The 18,299-nt window shown below is 37.7% G+C and overlaps 1 protein-coding gene across 1 annotated transcript; it reads left to right on the top strand.

The window, feature by feature from the left end:
• Nucleotides 1–319: 319 nt before the first annotated feature.
• Nucleotides 320–17,738, top strand: LOC102776589 (macrophage mannose receptor 1-like). Its single transcript, XM_087831261.1, has 32 exons — nucleotides 320–446; nucleotides 631–987; nucleotides 1,109–1,279; nucleotides 1,974–2,129; nucleotides 3,009–3,119; nucleotides 3,364–3,501; nucleotides 3,603–3,779; nucleotides 4,063–4,217; nucleotides 5,117–5,230; nucleotides 5,650–5,765; nucleotides 5,903–6,051; nucleotides 6,140–6,339; nucleotides 7,194–7,315; nucleotides 7,474–7,546; nucleotides 7,628–7,781; nucleotides 8,105–8,143; nucleotides 8,388–8,551; nucleotides 8,670–8,734; nucleotides 10,280–10,380; nucleotides 10,515–10,657; nucleotides 10,802–10,907; nucleotides 11,982–12,106; nucleotides 12,272–12,319; nucleotides 12,506–12,541; nucleotides 13,875–13,977; nucleotides 14,511–14,743; nucleotides 14,957–15,122; nucleotides 15,300–15,467; nucleotides 15,555–15,671; nucleotides 16,474–16,635; nucleotides 17,043–17,066; nucleotides 17,143–17,738. Exons 1-32 carry the CDS (start codon nucleotides 383–385, stop codon nucleotides 17,355–17,357), a joined length of 4,272 nt encoding a protein of 1,423 aa, XP_087687387.1. The 5' UTR covers nucleotides 320–382; the 3' UTR covers nucleotides 17,358–17,738.
• Nucleotides 17,739–18,299: the final 561 nt, after the last annotated feature.

Here is an 18,299-nt window from a genome sequence, read left to right on the forward strand (position 1 = left end):
GTAGGGGGCAAAGACTAAACAGGATAAATGATAAAAACCGGTACATCAGTTTAACAGAACCAGTGCATCCACGAAAAGTCCACTGAGTTCTTTCAGGCATTCACAGAAGGATATCATAACTTCCTCAGCGTGGTTGTTGCAACATAATTGTAACTGTAAATCTAACACTTCCTGTTTCACACACTGATTTGTTCATTACTCAGTTTCAATCACATAGTAATTTGTGTAATACTGGAAGTTGATAAGGCCCTCCTTGTTCCTCTGAGACAGAACAAATAATACTCTTTGGACTGGTGGTCAACAGTCATTCACACAAGCCTTAAACACTTTGCAAGAAATGAATGTATAAAGTTTTCTGCTACGAAATGCAAGAATACTAACAATGAGGATAACTTGTAAAATCTTTGTGATCCTCATCCAAACATTTGATTGTTTGGCTTCAGATGGTACAGTAATCCAACTTTTAATTTTAATCTTTTGTCAGATTTTATTGATTTCCTCTGCTCTGTGTTTTTAAAACAAGCGTGTTTATCCTGTTAATTTATGTCAGCATATTCAGAGTCAATGAGGCACCAAAAGCAATCCCAGTCATGGAAATGAAGTGAATTTATATCAATTATTTTTCAACAGACTCACCATTTCAGCTAACTAACAGGGCCACTGGCTTTTGTTTGATAAAAACAAATAACCACTGCAATGACATTCGCTGGACAATTGGTGATCGACTACTGGTTCTGCAGAAGAACAAGTGCCTGGGTGTCCAGGGAAAAAGTGTGGGCAGTGAAGTAAACCTCTACGATTGCGATGAAGCCAGTGAGCTCCAAAAGTGGGAATGCAAGAACGAAACAGTGCTCGCTCTTAAAGGCCAGGAGCTTTACATTGAGCTCACTGCAGATAACACAGCCATTCTCTCCAGGACAACAGGACCAAATAACCACCTCACAATTTCAGGAACATCCAGTGGTGCCTGCACAAGAACTTATAGAGGTATTGTGCCATGTGAAAAAGAATATAATGCAATTTATAGCTTCATGTCTTAAAGCTGTTTGTGATAAATGTGTTTTACAGTCACTCTTTGTTTTGTTTGTTTGTTTATTTGACCTTTTAGAGCTTTTTACCATCGGTGGAAATGCAGCGGGAAGGCCGTGTATGTTTCCCTTTCTATACAAAACTCAGTGGTATTCAGACTGTACTAAATTTGACTCCTCGGAAAAGCGTCTTTGGTGTGCAGTTGAAACAAACTATCAAAGCGAACGCTGGGGGTACTGCCCAACTATGTGTGAGTAATGAAATCAATTGAAGTAAATAATTGAACTATTAGGACCTACAATTATTTTTCAGAGCTCTTACAAGGATTCTCTGGTTTGTTATATACTTTTAACTTAAGTCAACTCCCATAGCTGAACAGAGGCAAAAAATCAACATTGAGTTAGAGAAGTAAAGTATTACCTTAACTATTGCACCAGCGTTGTTGAAGACCGGGGCCAGAATTGGCCTGGGAAAGACTCCAAACCAACCCACTGGAAGACTCTGGAAAATATGAAGAAGTGCATAGACTTTAAACTTTTAACTGTATTTTGATAAGTTCTGCTGCTTTTCTTATATTCCCAATTTTCCTTGATCATGACTCAATCACTATTTCCATTCATACTACAACAAAGTAGTTACATTATAGAAAAACAATTAAATGACAGAAAAGCTGTTTTTCCCTCCCAAAAAAAGACAATTTTTCTTTGAATTGAAAAAAAAAACTTTTATCTTTTAAAAAGATAAAGGACAGTGTGAGCAATGAGCTACCAGAATCTTTTCTGTCATTTTATACATTTCTCATGCGGAGAACCTGAGCTATACATTTGAATTGCATTGAAGGAAAGCTGAGTTTCACTGGTTAGGCTCACTAAAGATTAAAGTTACCCATGATCTAAAATGAGTTTGACATAACTTATAAACATATATGCATTTTGTATATACAGCCAAGGAAGACTGGAATATGCACCCAACAACGGGAGCGTATTACCAGCTTAACATACAGTCAGCTTTGACTTGGCACCAGGCACAAGTCAGCTGCAAACAGCAGGGAGCTTCTCTTCTCAGCATCGATGATCCTCACGAGCAGGCTTATATCACAGGTAATGTGCCTCAGACACACTGAAAAAGTGATCATGTATTTATGTGCATACTTTAACTCCTGTAAAGTATGTGTATCCAAACATAGTATTATATTCTATTTTATATAGTATGTTATTCTTTTTATCTTATTCTATTCCATTGTTTTTCTTGACTGTTGCTCCCTGTAACTTTGCACTGTCCACTTTCTGTCGTGACTCAACAAATTTCGCACGTGTGACTAATCAGAGTTTATCTTATCTTATCTTTTCTTATCTCTTATCTTTGTGTTATGGATTACATGATTTTTCCCCCCATCATTTAAAAAAAAGAACATTAACACTAGTTTTGATTATTGTTAAGATAAGATAAGATAACCTTTATTAGTCCCACGCGTGGGAAATTTGTTTTGTTACAGCAGTGGACAATGCAAAGTTGCACAGAAAAATTAGAAGAAAAAAACACTGGAATAATATATCCATAAGATACTGTACACAATAGAATATAATAAAATAAAATAAAAATAGAATAAAATATTATATACAATCGAATAAAATAGAATACAAATGCTATATACAATATGAGTATAATACAAAGATGCCAGAAAGAGTATTGCACTTAGTGTTATTGCTATTGCACATGTGTGGATGTGTGTGTTTGATCAGTTGAAGTCTTTGTTGTGGAGTCTGACAGCAGTGGGGAGGAAAGACCTGCGAAATCTCTCCATCCCACATTGTGGGTGCCGCAGCCACTGAAGGAGCTGCTCAGTGCTGTCAGAGTCTCCTGCATGGGGTGGGAGATGTTGTCCAACAGGGATGATAGAGGTTACAATTAGAGATTTATTTAACGCAAAGTGAAAGACAATTTTTCTTTTTCATTTCTGTACTCAATGGCTCCAACAGCACTGCTATGGAAAGGGGGCAATACACTTTGGATTGGACTGATCCTAGATCCAGAACATGGCTGGAAATGGATAAATGGCAGGCCTTACCGTTACATGAAATGGGACTCAGGTGATATAATATATTCTAGCAGATTACTGGTAAAACAGCTGTTTAAGTTAGCATAAAGACATGAAAGAGGCAGAACAGTCTGACTCTCTATGACAGCAATAATAAAACATATTAATAGAAAATATACAATTTGTTTAACTGAAAAAAACTGAAATGCATCTGCAAAAAGAAAGATAGAAATTTGAGCCCTGGTATAAGACTGTTGTAGAGTTAACATGTAAAGTATATCTATCATCATGTTTAGGACATCCACTTCCTAATCCGGGATACAACTGTGCAGTTGTTGATCCTAGTGTACGGTACCTTTGGCAAAGTTTACCTTGTAGCAATAAACTGGGCTACATCTGCTACAGTAAAGAGGCTGAAGAAGCTCCTACACAAGGTAAATAAAAATATCTTTTTTTTCTTCAGATTTTGGTTACAGCATAACTGAAATATTCCTCAACACTTATTTTATTACTTTACTTTGTTATTTATGATCAGCTGGGACAGGTTTTTGTTCAAACCCCTGGATACACTACAATGGCCACTGCTTCCACAGGAATCAGGCTCAGAAAACATGGTCTGAGGCTCAGGTAGCTTGCCACCAGGATGGAGGAGACTTAGTGAGCATCCACAGTGTGGAGGACCAAAGCTTCATCATCTCTCAGCTTGGATATAGTATGTATGGATATTTATTTAAAAAAGGATCATTGTTAAGGAACAAATAATTAAAGCAAAAAATCCCCGTAAATCCTCAGGTGCTGGTCTCTATTCCTTATGTTAATGAATCAATACTTTGACATCAGGAAAATATAAAGACCATTGAGGTTATTCAAAAGATTTACAACCATGAATAAAAACAAGCGAACTGTATGGAACATGTTTTCTAACATGCATGTAATCCATTTGTACATTTGGAAAAATACAAAAATGTCCTTTTGTTTATAACCAACTTCTGCAGCATCCACTGATCAGCTTTGGATTGGAATGAATGACAGGAAGACAGAGGGGTTATTTGACTGGTCTGACCACTCGACTGTCGCCTTCACCAGCTGGGAGTCTGGGAAACCAGCTGTGTCTTCTGAAATAAAAGACTGTGTTCTCATGCGCGGAGAGGTACGCAGCATCATCGAGTGCATACGGTGCACATATTACTTCAATCTACACTCACTGGCCACTTTATTAGGCAGTTTGGCAGCAACTCAGTGCATTTATAGGGAGCCGTTGATGTTTAAACAGAGCATCAGAATGGAAAACAAAAATGATGATGACTGCTTTCAGCTTTGTCTACTTTGAGAAGACAACAGTAACTCAAATATTCAATAACCAATACAATACAACCTGAGGCTGTAGAGCATTTCTGAACACTAGGGATGGAAATAGATAATAATTTTGTGATTCAGATTCCATTATCAATATTACTCATTGATTCGATTACTTGTCGATTCTCTTATCAATTCTTTTCGGGTTCTCATTGGCTCTGCTTTGAGAGTCACCACCATTGCTGAGCAGTATATCAAAACATTATAGTCATGCAAATTAATTGCACACTGTGTGGTCAAATGTTTGTGCATGTTGGAGTTATTTCCCTTCTTTGTTCTGATCAGTGTATTCTCATTGCTTTTGTTACCTGTTGAAGCTCAGAGTCTGCCTGCCGGATTGGGGTCAAAATTCACTCAGCTTTATCGTCACTCTGGGTTTTCGGCTAGCTTAGTGTTAGGATGCTTTCTGCGCAGGTGTTTGCTAAGAGTTGTGTCAGGAGTGTAATACATTTGTTTCTGTCCCGGATGCAGTTTGCACTTTATCAGCGCTCTCTCTTTTGTGCAATAAAAATAAAAGTCCATATACACACTGAAGACTGTACCACTGTCTTTGTCTTCCAACATACTATACTGAACACACAATGCACAGCATATACAATAAATATTTACATTAACATATGACATTAAATTTTTAAAGTTTAAAAAAATACCAATACCAGTACTTCCAGATCTACTTATGGTACTTTGTTACAGAATGGAAACTGGGCAGATCGTGTATGCGAGGAGCAACATGGCTTTATTTGTAAGAAGATGAGTGCCTTAAGACCATCTGGAGAGGAAGTGGAGCAGAACACAGGCTGCAAAAATGTGAGTATAATTATGAATTTGTTTAAAAAATAAACCATAAGAATTGTGAAGTTATTAGGTTGGGGTTGAGGTTGCATGAAATAATGATTATTTAATTAAATGAATACTGTTTTCTGCAAAATTTAAAGCTAAAGAATAATTTCGTACAATGAGACAATTAGGTGAAAGTTAGTGGACTGGGTTGCTTGAGCGTGTTGACAGTCGTTTTTAACATGACCGATGTTTGACAAATACTGTTAAACCTGTTCACTCATTTCAAGCTCCATATTATTACTCATGGGAGCCCCACACAGCTGCTGGGTCATAATAAGAACTGACCATAACTGAGCTTTAAAAAAAAAATCCCCTTTTCCTTGTCATTGTTAAAAATCTGAATCATTTACAGTGTTTCTTCATGATCTTCTTTTCCATCAAACCAGGGGTGGAGGAGACACGGCTCATACTGCTACTTTATAGGAATACAGACTAAAACATTTGATGAAGCTAAAGATGACTGTAAAGGTTCCCTTTCTTACTTAGCTGATGTTTCAAATGGGTAAGATTTGTTTTACATGTCTTTATTCCATATGTTTTGAGCGCACAAAACAAAATGTGAACGAAAAACAACTTTATCTTTATCTCTATCAACTTTTGAAGCTTTTTAAACGGCTGTACTCTTGAAATTATTTTCAGGGTGGATAATGCATTTCTTGTAAGCTTGGTGGGGATGCGACCAGAGAAATACTTTTGGCTGGGGCTTTCAAACCAGAAAAATACTGAAGAATTTGTATGGACCAACACAGACTCAGTGAGATTCACACACTGGAATGCTGAAATGCCAGGTATGGTGACACATTTAACTCCGTCAGTAAGACATTGCAGAACGTAGCCTCACAACTAAATTTTTTATTATTTCCCTGACAATGAAAGGGAACAGACAGGGTTGTGTTGCGATGAAAACTGGGATTTTTGCTGGCCTCTGGGATGTGGTGCCCTGCACAAATAAGGAGAAATACATCTGTAAGCACCTGGCCGAGGGGGCAGTTTTAACCCCTCCACCACCCACTCTTTTCCCTCCTGAGTGTGCATCTGGCTGGACTCACCTGGGATTTAGTAACCGGTGTTTTAAGGTACAATCTCAAGGAAAAACTTAATTTGATCAGGTTGTCCTAACTCATACTAAAGACAAGATCATATACTTATATATGAAGGGCCATCAAAAAGTTCCCAGTATAGATCAATAAAAGTGATTTAAATGTGCTAAATCTCCCTTTTAAACCAGCTTCTATTTTCACATCACTTCATTGCAGTCTTGTGATCTTCCTTTGTGCTTGTAACTCTGCAGTGCATGCTGGGTCTCCTCCAGTTGTGATACTCAACTTAATTTTACATTTTGCGAAGTGGACAATGTTCCAGCGAGGCAAAAATTGGGAATGTTTCAAGTTGGCAAGCAAAGATTATGCTGGTACGGCCAAAGTAACACTGTGTTTTTCAGTGCTCGCTATAGTAGTGCACGCTAGCATGCTAGCATACACCATGTTTCAGGCTACAGTTCAGGTAATTCTGGTCTCGCTCTTCACACGGCAGTCTGTCATTGTGGTTGGAAACTGTTCAGCTAAAACCTGCAGAAAACTGCTCAGTCATAGCAGCAGACCCAGCTTCCATCAGCTGTGTTGATCCTTTTGTAAGACATTTGCACCAATTTAAAACAGAAGTTGTTTTTTGCTGTTTGTGCAAGTTTAAGGTCTATGTTGAAACTGCAGAGAGCACAGTGTGTATGATCAGAACAGCACTTCCAGAAAACAATTTAAAAACAGCAGCCTGACAAAAATTTAATTGGGTAATATTTTTAATGTTTAAGTCCAGTAACCTTTTGATCACCCCATGTGAATACAACATCTTAGCCTTTGTACAGTATATAAAAGTTCTGTGACCTTGACATTACCAAATCACACTGAGCATCTTTATGCCGGTTGGTGTTAAGTTGTTTGATAGGTATTCTACACAAAAGAAGACCTGGTATGAAGCCAAAGATTACTGCAGGGCTATCGGAGGAGACCTGCTCAGCATCCACAGTTCTGTTGAGCTTCAGTCCATACAACCTAGGTACAGTATAAAAGAAAATAGAACTAGTTGTTATAATAATAATAATAATAATAATAATAATAATTGCTAGCAAGTTCTTCCACAGATAACTAATGAGTTGGAAAATGTCTAACAATTATTTTTTAAGTTTATATCAATAATGTAAATTTCTATTACAGATTACAAGCAGCTTGGATTGGACTTAGTGCCCCAGATCCTGACACAGGTTATGTATGGAGCGACGGAACTCCAGTAAGTTGTTCATTTTAATGCATTATTCAGAAGATGCAATTAAATAAACAACTTTTTTTCATTGCTTTCTTCTTTTTAAAGCTAAATTTCCAACAATGGAAGATTGGAGAGCCAAACAATAAAAATAATGTTGAGTCTTGTGTGGAAATGAAACCAGAGCGCACATTCAGAAGACAATCTTGGAGCGACATACACTGTGAGAAATACAGCGCATGGCTGTGCCAGATCCGTGCAGGTGAAATTGCTAACCAAACACATTTCTCTCTCTAAGATGCATTTGTTGAAGGTGAACTCAGTGAGAGTAACTTTCCCACAATGTCTTCCTAAGATTTATTGTCCTCAGATTTTGGAGTAAACATCAAACTATTGATAAAATCTTTATTTGGGAGCTGATTTTGTGTACAGATTGGTTTGTTCCTATATGCACGATTTCTTGGTTTAGTACCCACTAGGATGCACAGTCATATTTCTTAACATATTCTCTGCTTATAGCTGTGTTGCAGAACCTCGAATTCTCTGTTCAGTGTACTGTTTTTAAATGATTTTATAACAATACAGGAATGACCCCAAATCCGCCTCCAGACCCCGTCACTCCAAGTAAGTCTGGCATTTTTTTCATCAAACCTGAAGAAAATCACCTTTATCTCCATTTTTTTGTTCTTCAAAGCACAATAAAGCTTACAACTGTGGGTTAACTTTTTAAAACCTATAGCTAATCTGTTGTTCAGTCCACTAAATTTTCAACCACACAACCACTATGTCTTCCTAAAAAAAGAGAAAATCAAAAAAACAACAGTTATAGTGAATATAATCCATATTGCATGTTTTGATCTATTTCCAGGCTATAATAAAACATCAGATGGGTGGTTTGAATGGAACAGGAATCAGTATTATATTAACAGAAATCAGATGGGCATGGAAGATGCTCGTCGGTACTGCCAGCAGAGGCATAGTGACTTGGTAACTATCAGCAGTGAAGCTGAAAGGGTCTTTCTATGGAAACTGGTGAGCAGCAACATACTTTACTACACTACTAGCATCCATTTCCACAGAATTTAAGTTCAGGTCATGCTACAAGTTAAATATTTCTGATTCAGCCTCCTTTCTACATATCTGTGGCTAGATACAAGACACAGGTCATCGTCCTTACTGGATTGGCCTCATTGTAGATCTTGATGGAACATTTGCGTGAGTATAAAACAAATAATGTTTCTAAGTAAATTCCAAAAAGTTGATTCTGTTCATCTGTACGGAGCGTTTTCAGTGGGAGAAATGTCCAAGTGGCTTCTTCAGTCTCAGCTGACTGCAGGTTTCACCAACCTTTTAAACAGTACATTTGCATAATGACTGAAAGCAGCACCCCTAATGAACAATGGGCTAGCCCCACCCATCATGTAGGGTGAGGCTAGGTTTCACAATGAACTCTCCCGAAACCCTGGCTGATTGTGACCTACACCCGTTTTCACACCTCGGCTCATGTGATTAGAGGATTATCAGGGGATCCTTTTGTCCCTCTTTGGTGGGTTACTCCCACAGAGCTTAAATCTGGGACACTCCACCATTTAACGCTAGAACTGAAAAAGCTTCTCGGCTGAGAGGTGAAATGTCTTCAAGAAACTTAAAGAAGTCCAGACGCTTTTCTTTCCAAGCTCCTTAGACTTCCTTGAACATTAATATGCAAATTCTCATTCTAAGTAAATTACATAAAAATGTAAAAAGAGAAAGAAACTTAACAAAAATAGTTGACATATAGCCGATATTACCTGTTGAACACTGTGTTGTCTTATTTGCAATTTGAAAATTAGGAATGAAAAAACTACTTTTTCAGGTACTTTGTCAGGTACACCTTGCTTGTACCAGTTTGGACCCCTTTTTACTGCCAGAAGTGCCTTAATTCTTAATGGCATAGATTCAACAATGTGCTGGAAATTAGGGGTGGGTTCGATAATCGATTTTTCAATTAAAATCGATTTTAGCTTGAATAAAGCAATATCGATTTATTAAATCCTGAATTGATTTTTAAATATAAAAGTGTTTTGCCAGAAACGGCAGAATCTCAGGTTAAAGCTCACAAAACTATTTCAACAACCAACAAACAGCTGAAACAGCAAATGAGAGCAGGTAAACAGATTTCGCACAAAGACGTACACACAAAGTGTGGTCCCAACGCATCAGAATCTGTGAGATGTCGGTCAGGGTTTTGTCACTATCCAACCAAAATTTACTGAACCAGCAGCAAAAGAAGTTCGAAACTACGCTTCACATTTGATAAACATCATCATTAATTCTCTCTTACTTTTGCTGTTTTTCTTTCCCCATGATAAAATCACACAACCATAACCACATCCCAAAGTGCTCTATTAGACTGAGAGCTGGTGACAGCGGAGGCCATTTGAGTACAGTGAACTCATTTTCAAGTTCGAGAAACCAGCTTGAGATGATTCGAGCTTTGTGACATGGCTCATTATCCTGATGGAGGCAGCCATTACATGATGGGAATACTGATTCATGATGTGGAAACCTTTTTTACTTTTAGGAATACACTTAAAACTAAACTAGAAGTTTCCTTTTTTGATAAATCCTATAGTTTAGACTGGTCATCCTAATGAGAAGTGATTTGGCACTATTTAAAGATTTTTGAATTGAATTGAATTGTTCCTAACACACAGTGAGTGTAGAAGGTAGAAAAAAGAAATGCACATTTACGTTTTTGAAAATTTGTGTTTCAAAAAGCTGGATGGATGATTCTCCAGTCGTCTTTCAAGCGTGGAGTGAAAATCAGCCCAACTTCCAGAACAATGACGAGAACTGTGTGGCTATTACTCCCTCTAGGGGTGAGTAAGCTGATACATTTTCACTAGCTTTCATCCAAATATTAACATGAGTATAAAACACTAATGAAGTCCATTATCTGCATATTTATTCTTTCAATTACAAAAAATATTTTATATTTGGAATCGGCTCACAGGGTTCTGGCATGATTATAACTGTGGATTTCAGCTTTCCTTCATTTGTAAACGCAATAGCTCAATGCCCGAGCACATTTCAGTGGTACCAACTGTTCTTCCAAAGGGTGGCTGCCCACAGGACTGGAAAAAATTTAATTCAAAGGTCAGAGTCACTCCTAAATATTGTCTCCTAAAGAAATGTGATGTAACTCATTAGTGTGTTATAACACTGCATTTTAAAAACTACAGTTATGCATAAGAATGAACAAATCTGAAGTATCACAAGCTGATCATTTTTCAACTACAGTGTTACAGCATCATTAACAGGGAGTTAGAGACGTGGGAAGGAGCAAGAACACAATGCAAAAACAAAGGAGGAAATCTGGCCTCTATTCTCTCAAAGCATGTGCAAGGTTTGTCCTTTTTATATTATACATTCTCTTTTATAACAAAGGAGTCAAAAGGTCTGAACCCAATCATTATTTGTGTTTTTATGCTCTGTCATACTGATAGAAAGATCTATTTTATGTTACCAGGAAAAATATGTAGTGGACACATGAAAGTGTGTCCATAAAGTGTGGCATCTTTTCCTCTGATCCCTTCAGTTTTTTGGTTGCTTTTCTTTATCACATACATTTTCCCTGCAGACATGCTGATGGGTTTCCCAATCAGGCTTCAATAAGAAACATAGTTATGCTTTTGTGTGATGTGCATGTAGTAACCTGTGATGTAAACTGTCTAGATGTGTGTAGGACAAGAGACTATTTTATTGCATAAAACAGCGCTTAGCTTATTGCGCTGCTGGATACACTTGGCCAGACAAGGAAAAATAATTTACTGACTCCAGTTCGGTGGTCTGGTGAGCCACCTGTCACCTGACTCACAGAGACTTTCCTCCACCCTGTCCTCATTCATAAAGTGCTTTATAAGCCTGAACATTACAGCTAACGGGTGGATTTTCCTGCTTCAGTGCAGCTAGCCACACAGCATACAGCCTTTCACTGCTAACAAAATAGAGAGTAAAAGTGGACAGTATATCCTCAGTCTCTTAACATAAAACTTGTTGCAGCCAGGGACAGCACAAAAGTGATCCCCCTAAACTGATTTTTAGTTTAATTTTCTCTTGAATTACTGGTTCTGTTACTAGTTAGCTAACATAAACTAATTTAAGTCTATTGACCACAACCAACCAACCAAACTGGTCATGTAACGTTCCGTACTGTCAGAAGATGGCAGTAAACGTGTTTTTAAAGTTTAACTTTAAGCACTTATTTCTTAAATCCAGCTACACAGGCAGTGTTACATCTATGTCAGTTTTTGAGAGCAGGGCTCCATAATGTAAAACCATAAATGTAAATGATGACACACAGTGCTCACCAGTGCCCTGTCCTACCATTTTCTTAATTTAAACTGCTAACATGAAATTCAAAATAAGTATATATTTGTGACAAACACAAAACAATGTCTGTTTTTTATATTATTTCTAGTGTTTTTGACTTCTAAAATGTTGGACGCGCCTACTACAAACCTCTGGATCGGTTTACATTATTTGCTTGGTTATTCATTTTACTGGACCGATGGACAACCAGTGCGGTACACCAACTGGCATTCTGTGAGTGGTCATCAGTGTACTTGAAGTTTAACCTTGTCAGTTTTGTTATTCCTCCTACTTTACAACAACAAAAAATTATTAGCATTATAGTCATTTGTATACATCTGAATTGTATACACTGTATTTCTGTGCATTGTTAAGCATGTTTAACGTACCAGTCTTCAGTTGCAGATGACTGGGCACTGGATGCATTTTACGGATGATGAGGATGAGGTACTTGATTATTTAACTGGAAGGTGCAATAACAGTTAATTTGTTACAACTCACAGAAAGGTCTTGTGTAGTTAATGATTCTAGCACATGATACATTGAGCTTTTTATTTAATTGTCATTATATATAATATACTTTCTCCTTATATTCAAATATCACTCTAGTTCATATCCTAATTTTCATTGCAGAGAGATCATCGCGGTTATTTCTCAAGAGATGCCAGGGTAACTACTCTCCTTATGCCACATTGAAAAAAAAAACAGTTAATATTATTTACCCTTGCATACTATTTGTATTCTATATCTTGATCCAGACCAAGAATTCCATCATAGTATTGATACAATAATAATTTAGAACAAAGCTCAATTTAGCACGATAAATAGTCTATCTGGAATGGATGAGGAATCCATCACATAACTGGAAGTCTGGGACTTCCAGATACAGACAGGCAAACTGGTGATGGCTAACCAATCAGCCATAGTGTGGCCAAGCAGTGGAAGACACCCGTAGTGAAGGGAACAGTGGTCCTAGTGGTAACAAGGGCACCCGGGGCAGTGACCCCCAAACTTGGCGAGTATGTGCGTCAGATCCCAGGAACAACATACGAGATCTCACGTTAGAACAACGCAGTCCTAGGAACAGCAGAGATGCTGTGCAGCCTAATCCTTTATTGACCAGAAGGTCCCTTTCTCTCATGTTTAACCTGAGTAGCGAAAGACCGCAGGGGGTTTGCAAACGATGTGCCGGGAGTTCGCTGTTCTCGCCCTGGCTAGCTATCAAGCTGGTGGGTAACAGACGTCTCCAAAAAACGTCGGAGCACTTTTGCAAATATGTGAGATCTTGATAAACCGAGCAGATATTTAAATTTACACAGCTACATTCAAGCCTGAAAATATGTTAAAAAATAATTTTGTGACCCAGAAAGAGTAAAAAGAGTAATATTAAAACTAAGCAGCTGCTGCCATTGTTGGAAACTGGAATTGGCTGGGCTGTGCTATAAATTCTGGGATATGGTAGGCCACGAAGGATACACCCAACCCATCCTTCAAATCTGGGGAAAAGGAGGACGCATTTGTCGGCTGCTATTGAAGGAGTCTACGAATTTGGACAGCCTTTGTCACGTCGCTGTGATGTAATCGGCCTACAAATGCGGCCTCAGGAGGATGCAGCCTATGAATTTTGACACCCCCATTGACCTGGAACAGCTTCAATGTTCAAAAATTCGTATCACCTGTACAACATTCAAAACATAATAAATAACCCCACCCCACCCCCACCCCCCCAAAAGAAAAAAACAATTAAAGTAGTATTCTTTTTGTTTAGTCATCAAATGTCATAATAAAATAATGACATTTAGGACATTTCTCCTGTCAAATGTCAAAACACATCAAATTTGACCTGAAAAGTATATAAGGGTTAATAATGAATTAAAGAAATTGTTCACAGTAGTGTATTGGCAATAAACACAAACCATAAATATGGAAAGTAAGGCCAGCAAAACAGATCCAGATATAACCTTAGTTTCTTTATTTCTATTCTTTCTGTCTGTCTCACCAGAGAGGATGTGCTGTGATGACAACTGATCGTACCAGTGGTATTGGGAAATGGGACCAAAGGTCCTGCAGTGACAAATATGGATATATCTGTCTTCGTAATCTTGGTGAGCCAAGATTTTCAAATGCTTGTTATATATATTTATTTAATTGTATTTTTATACTGTAGTGCATCAGGAAAATGCTGTAGCTCTATGTATGTAGCTCCTCCTGTTCCAGCATATCCCTAAGGTGCTCTATTGGGTTGAAATCTGGTGACTGTGGAGGCCAACTGAGTACAATGAGCTAATTTCACATGTTCAAGAATGTGTTGTATTGCTGCCATGAGAGCGTATATAGCATTAGAACACAGAAGTTAGTATATTGTTTGGAAAAAAATGTTTGACTAACTATCAGTGCATTTTGTGTCATGGTCCTGGGTCTTCAAATCAATGTTTTGAGTTTTTATTTTGAATTTAAGAGTTTCTCAGTTTTGTTTTGTTTTTAATCTAGCCTTATTCCAACAGAATAGTGTCACAATTGGGCAAATAAGTAATTTCTTCTCGGAAGCAGAACAATATTCTAGCCTTCAAACATAGATGAAGCAAATTAAAATTGAATTAAGTTTTTTAACTATTTTATTTAGTTTTACTGTGCACAGATCCATCTCTCCCAGACTCCCCTGAACCAACAGCTAACAATGGCTATGTGAAAATACTTAATGATTCAATCAAAGTTGTTACTCAGGAAATGAACTGGGATTCAGCCAAAAAGTACTGTGAGCTTGATGGCGCTAACCTGGCTAGCCTGCGAAATGAGTGGTCACAGGTCTATGTTGAGCTGATGGCTTTGGAAATGGAAGGTCCTTTGTGGATTGGACTGAACAAAAAGCAGGTACAGCACACAAATGGTTTCACCTAATCTACTTGTAACTTTACTAATGTAAATGTTTGCGTAATTATTTAGTTATGGTATGGTAATTATTTCGTTTTGCTAATGTACCTGATGTTAATAAATCCCCTGTAGGGAATTTACACTCTGCATTTAACCCATTCACCCAGTGAAGCATGAAGCATGTTATATATCATCTTCATCTTTTTCCTTCAGACTGGATATTTCAGACCTATTGACGGCTGGGAAATGACCTTTTCCAACTGGGATCGATTGGAACCAAACATGCAACAATCTTGTGTGTATGTGAATAATAAAAATGGAAAATGGAAGACTGCTGATTGCACTCACAACATGGCCAGTGTTTGTATGAAGTCTACAGGTAGGGCTCATGTAAAATCTGATAAAGCGATCCTGCATTTCTGGCACTATGAACTATTTTTTTTATTTCGCTATTTTAGATCTGACATAGTTTGTTTATTGTATATCAGTACCAATTAAAGATACTTAAATGCTCATTGGATTTAAACTATATATCTGGTTACTTTTGAATTCACAGATGTGCCACCAACAGAGTCAACAGAATCAGCCAGTTTTCCAGGAAATTGCCCTGAAGACCCAGCATCAAGAACTGGTTATACCTGGATACCCTTCAAGGGTTATTGTTACCTCTTTGTCAAAGGAAGTTTTGACTGGGGAGATGCATCTGCACTATGTATAAGATATGGTAAGGATATGGGAATGGTATAATGCAAATTCCCAGTCCATCAGCTGTGTTTGGATTTAACAGTTTGTTTATCTTTTGTTGGTCAAGGTGGAACTCTAACCAGCATTGAAAATCCTGCTGAGCAAAGATTCATTTTTAACAACGTGCTAGTATTTAAAGACAGCCAAACTTTTTTCTGGATTGGCATGTATCAGACTCACAAAGGTACAGTCATTTTTTTCCACTCTTTCATGGAAAAATGTTAATGTATACTTGAAGATAAATAAAAACAGAACACATAAACGGAAAATTATAATTGTAACCGTGACATAAAATAGCTGGTTAGTCTGTCTGGTGCTAGTGTATTTATTATCTCATTCTTATTGGCTGTTTATGCCCTGTCCTTATCTTCAATGTCACGCTGCTCTGTTGTATCTTAATTGCCCCTTGGCAATAAATAAAGTCTCTCTGATTCTGATTCGATCCCATGCTGAAGATTCAAGCTGAGTGTCAATTAACACAATCTTAGTGTTTTAATATAAAATGTGATAAGTGACAGGTTGCTGTGATTGAGAAAGTGATTTTCCTGGACTCTCTGCAGTGACTTGTTACTTACAAGGTAGACCAGCCTTTAGACAGATCCCCAGAGATCAAATTTCCCCAAAAGATTAATGTTTCATGTTGCATTTAGAAAGACATGAAACAAACAATTGAGACAAACTCAGTGATTACTTCAGACTTCTAGACGTCCACACTTCTTTTGGCTACCTGATGACTCATCACCTGTTGACCATTAAGAAGGAAGGGAAAAAAGCAAACTGCCAAACACAACTATGAATATTTGGTAGTGGCGCATTAAGGTGCTAGTGTTGTGTTTTCAGTCACTTCTACTGCTCTGAAGTGGCTAATTAATGTAACTTTTCAAGTTATTCCCCTTTATACATATTTCCTATTGCAAGAGTAAAAATAAAGTACTAGTTTTCTTGCAACTGAAGTAGAGCAAAAGAGAAATTCTGTTTGTTTCTAGGCTTGTGGAAATGGTTGGATAAAACAGCCATTGACTTCGTTAACTGGGGTCCAAATGAGCCTGGCGGTATTGGAATCTATGGAGCAATTGCATCTCTAGATGGGAGTTGGACAACAGGCAATGTGTATAATAGCAAGGGATTTATTTGTAAAGCACCTAAAGGTAAGTCCAGAAATGTAATAGCACAAATGTGCAATACATACACTTAACAACATGTTTCAATTAGTGCTGTCAGCGTTAATCTCATTAAAATGACGTTAACACCATAACCGCATTAACGCGGCGGTTCTCTGTTAGCAAGTTAACGCGGATCGCCATGTGGGAGGAGCTGCATGGCGCTAATGCGTTAACAACCTAACCGCGCTGACGCGTTGACACCTTGCAGCCCTCACACGGGGCAATCCGCGTTAACTCACTAACGGAGATTTGCCGCGTTAATGCAGTTATGGCGTTAACAACATTTTAACAAGATTAACGCTGACAGCACTAGTTTCAATTGATTTAGCATTACAGTACCAGTTCCTGCAGTGACACAGAAATTTTTATCTTTTTTTAAATCTTCTTTTTAGTATTACAAGCACCAACAACAATTGGTAAGTTGTGTTTTTTTTTATATTTGTCTTACATTTATAATTTAGTTGGACTAATCTATGTGCTCAATCTATACAGCAAGTTCTTCTATAGAGGATCCTAAAGCCAGTGGCCACATGGTTTTGGAGGTTATGCTGGGCATTACTGTCACTGCCATAGGGATAGTCATCATCATCTTCCTGTTGAAAAAGTCTGGTATCTGCCAGTCCATCTCTCAAAACTTAACTACCTTTGATAACCCGATGTTCTTTAACAATGAACGGGTCCAGGCTGGTGTAGTGGGTGAAAATTAATTGGTATCAAATGCATATGATGAGAACTCACAACTAACTGTTTAATGTGTATACCTGCATAATCTAATAGAGCTCTGATTTAGAAAATTTCGTTTTATTTAGTCAGTTAGCAGTAAGTGGCATATTTTCAGATAATCTTATTTGATATTTAATTGTGTTTTTTTTAAATAATAAAAACTCCCAATTAAAAGATAACTGATCAGTAATTTTAATCCATACATTTTTTTTTCTTTACAAATATAAATGTTAGAATAGCTCTACATGGATAGGTGTAGATTGATTTTTGTGTGTTAACCAAAGTTGGGATGTGCAGTTGATTGTAAATAATGCAAACACTGTCACATACGTGTCCTACTGATCCATTTTGTCTTTGAAATCTTGATCACATCTACGACAGACCTCTATCGCAGGAAATGAAACAATTTGATTAAAGTTATTTACAAGAATAAAATATCGGTTTCACTTTCTCCAAAAGTTTCATCTGATTTATTCTAGTACTTCCTTTGCTTAGTTTAAAATGTCTCAGCATAATGTCTGGTTACACTAGTTAGTGCAGTGCAGCGAGGAATGCCCAGACCTCTACATTGGAGAGACCAAACAGCCGCTTCACAAGCGTATGGCACAACATAGAAGAGCCACCTCCACAGGACAAGACTCAGCAGTCAATCTGCATCTAAAGGATGAAGGTCACTCTTTCGAGGATGCCAATGTTCACATTTTGGACAGAGATGGTTTGAAAGAGGAGTGAAAGAAGCCATCTATGTCCACTGTGAGCGACCATCTTTGAACAGAGGCGGTGGTTTACGACATCAACTGTCTGCCATCTATAATCCAGTTTTGAGTTCCCTCCCCAGACGCCTTAACGCCCACTCACATCCTGGGCCATCTGACCTCAGGAATTTGCATGCATTCACACCTTGGCTCAGACAATTAGAGGATCAT

The sequence above is a fragment of the Neolamprologus brichardi genome, chromosome 18 (genome assembly GCF_056152115.1).
Source record: "Neolamprologus brichardi isolate AB-2024 chromosome 18, ASM5615211v1, whole genome shotgun sequence".
NCBI lineage: Eukaryota > Metazoa > Chordata > Actinopteri > Cichliformes > Cichlidae > Neolamprologus > Neolamprologus brichardi.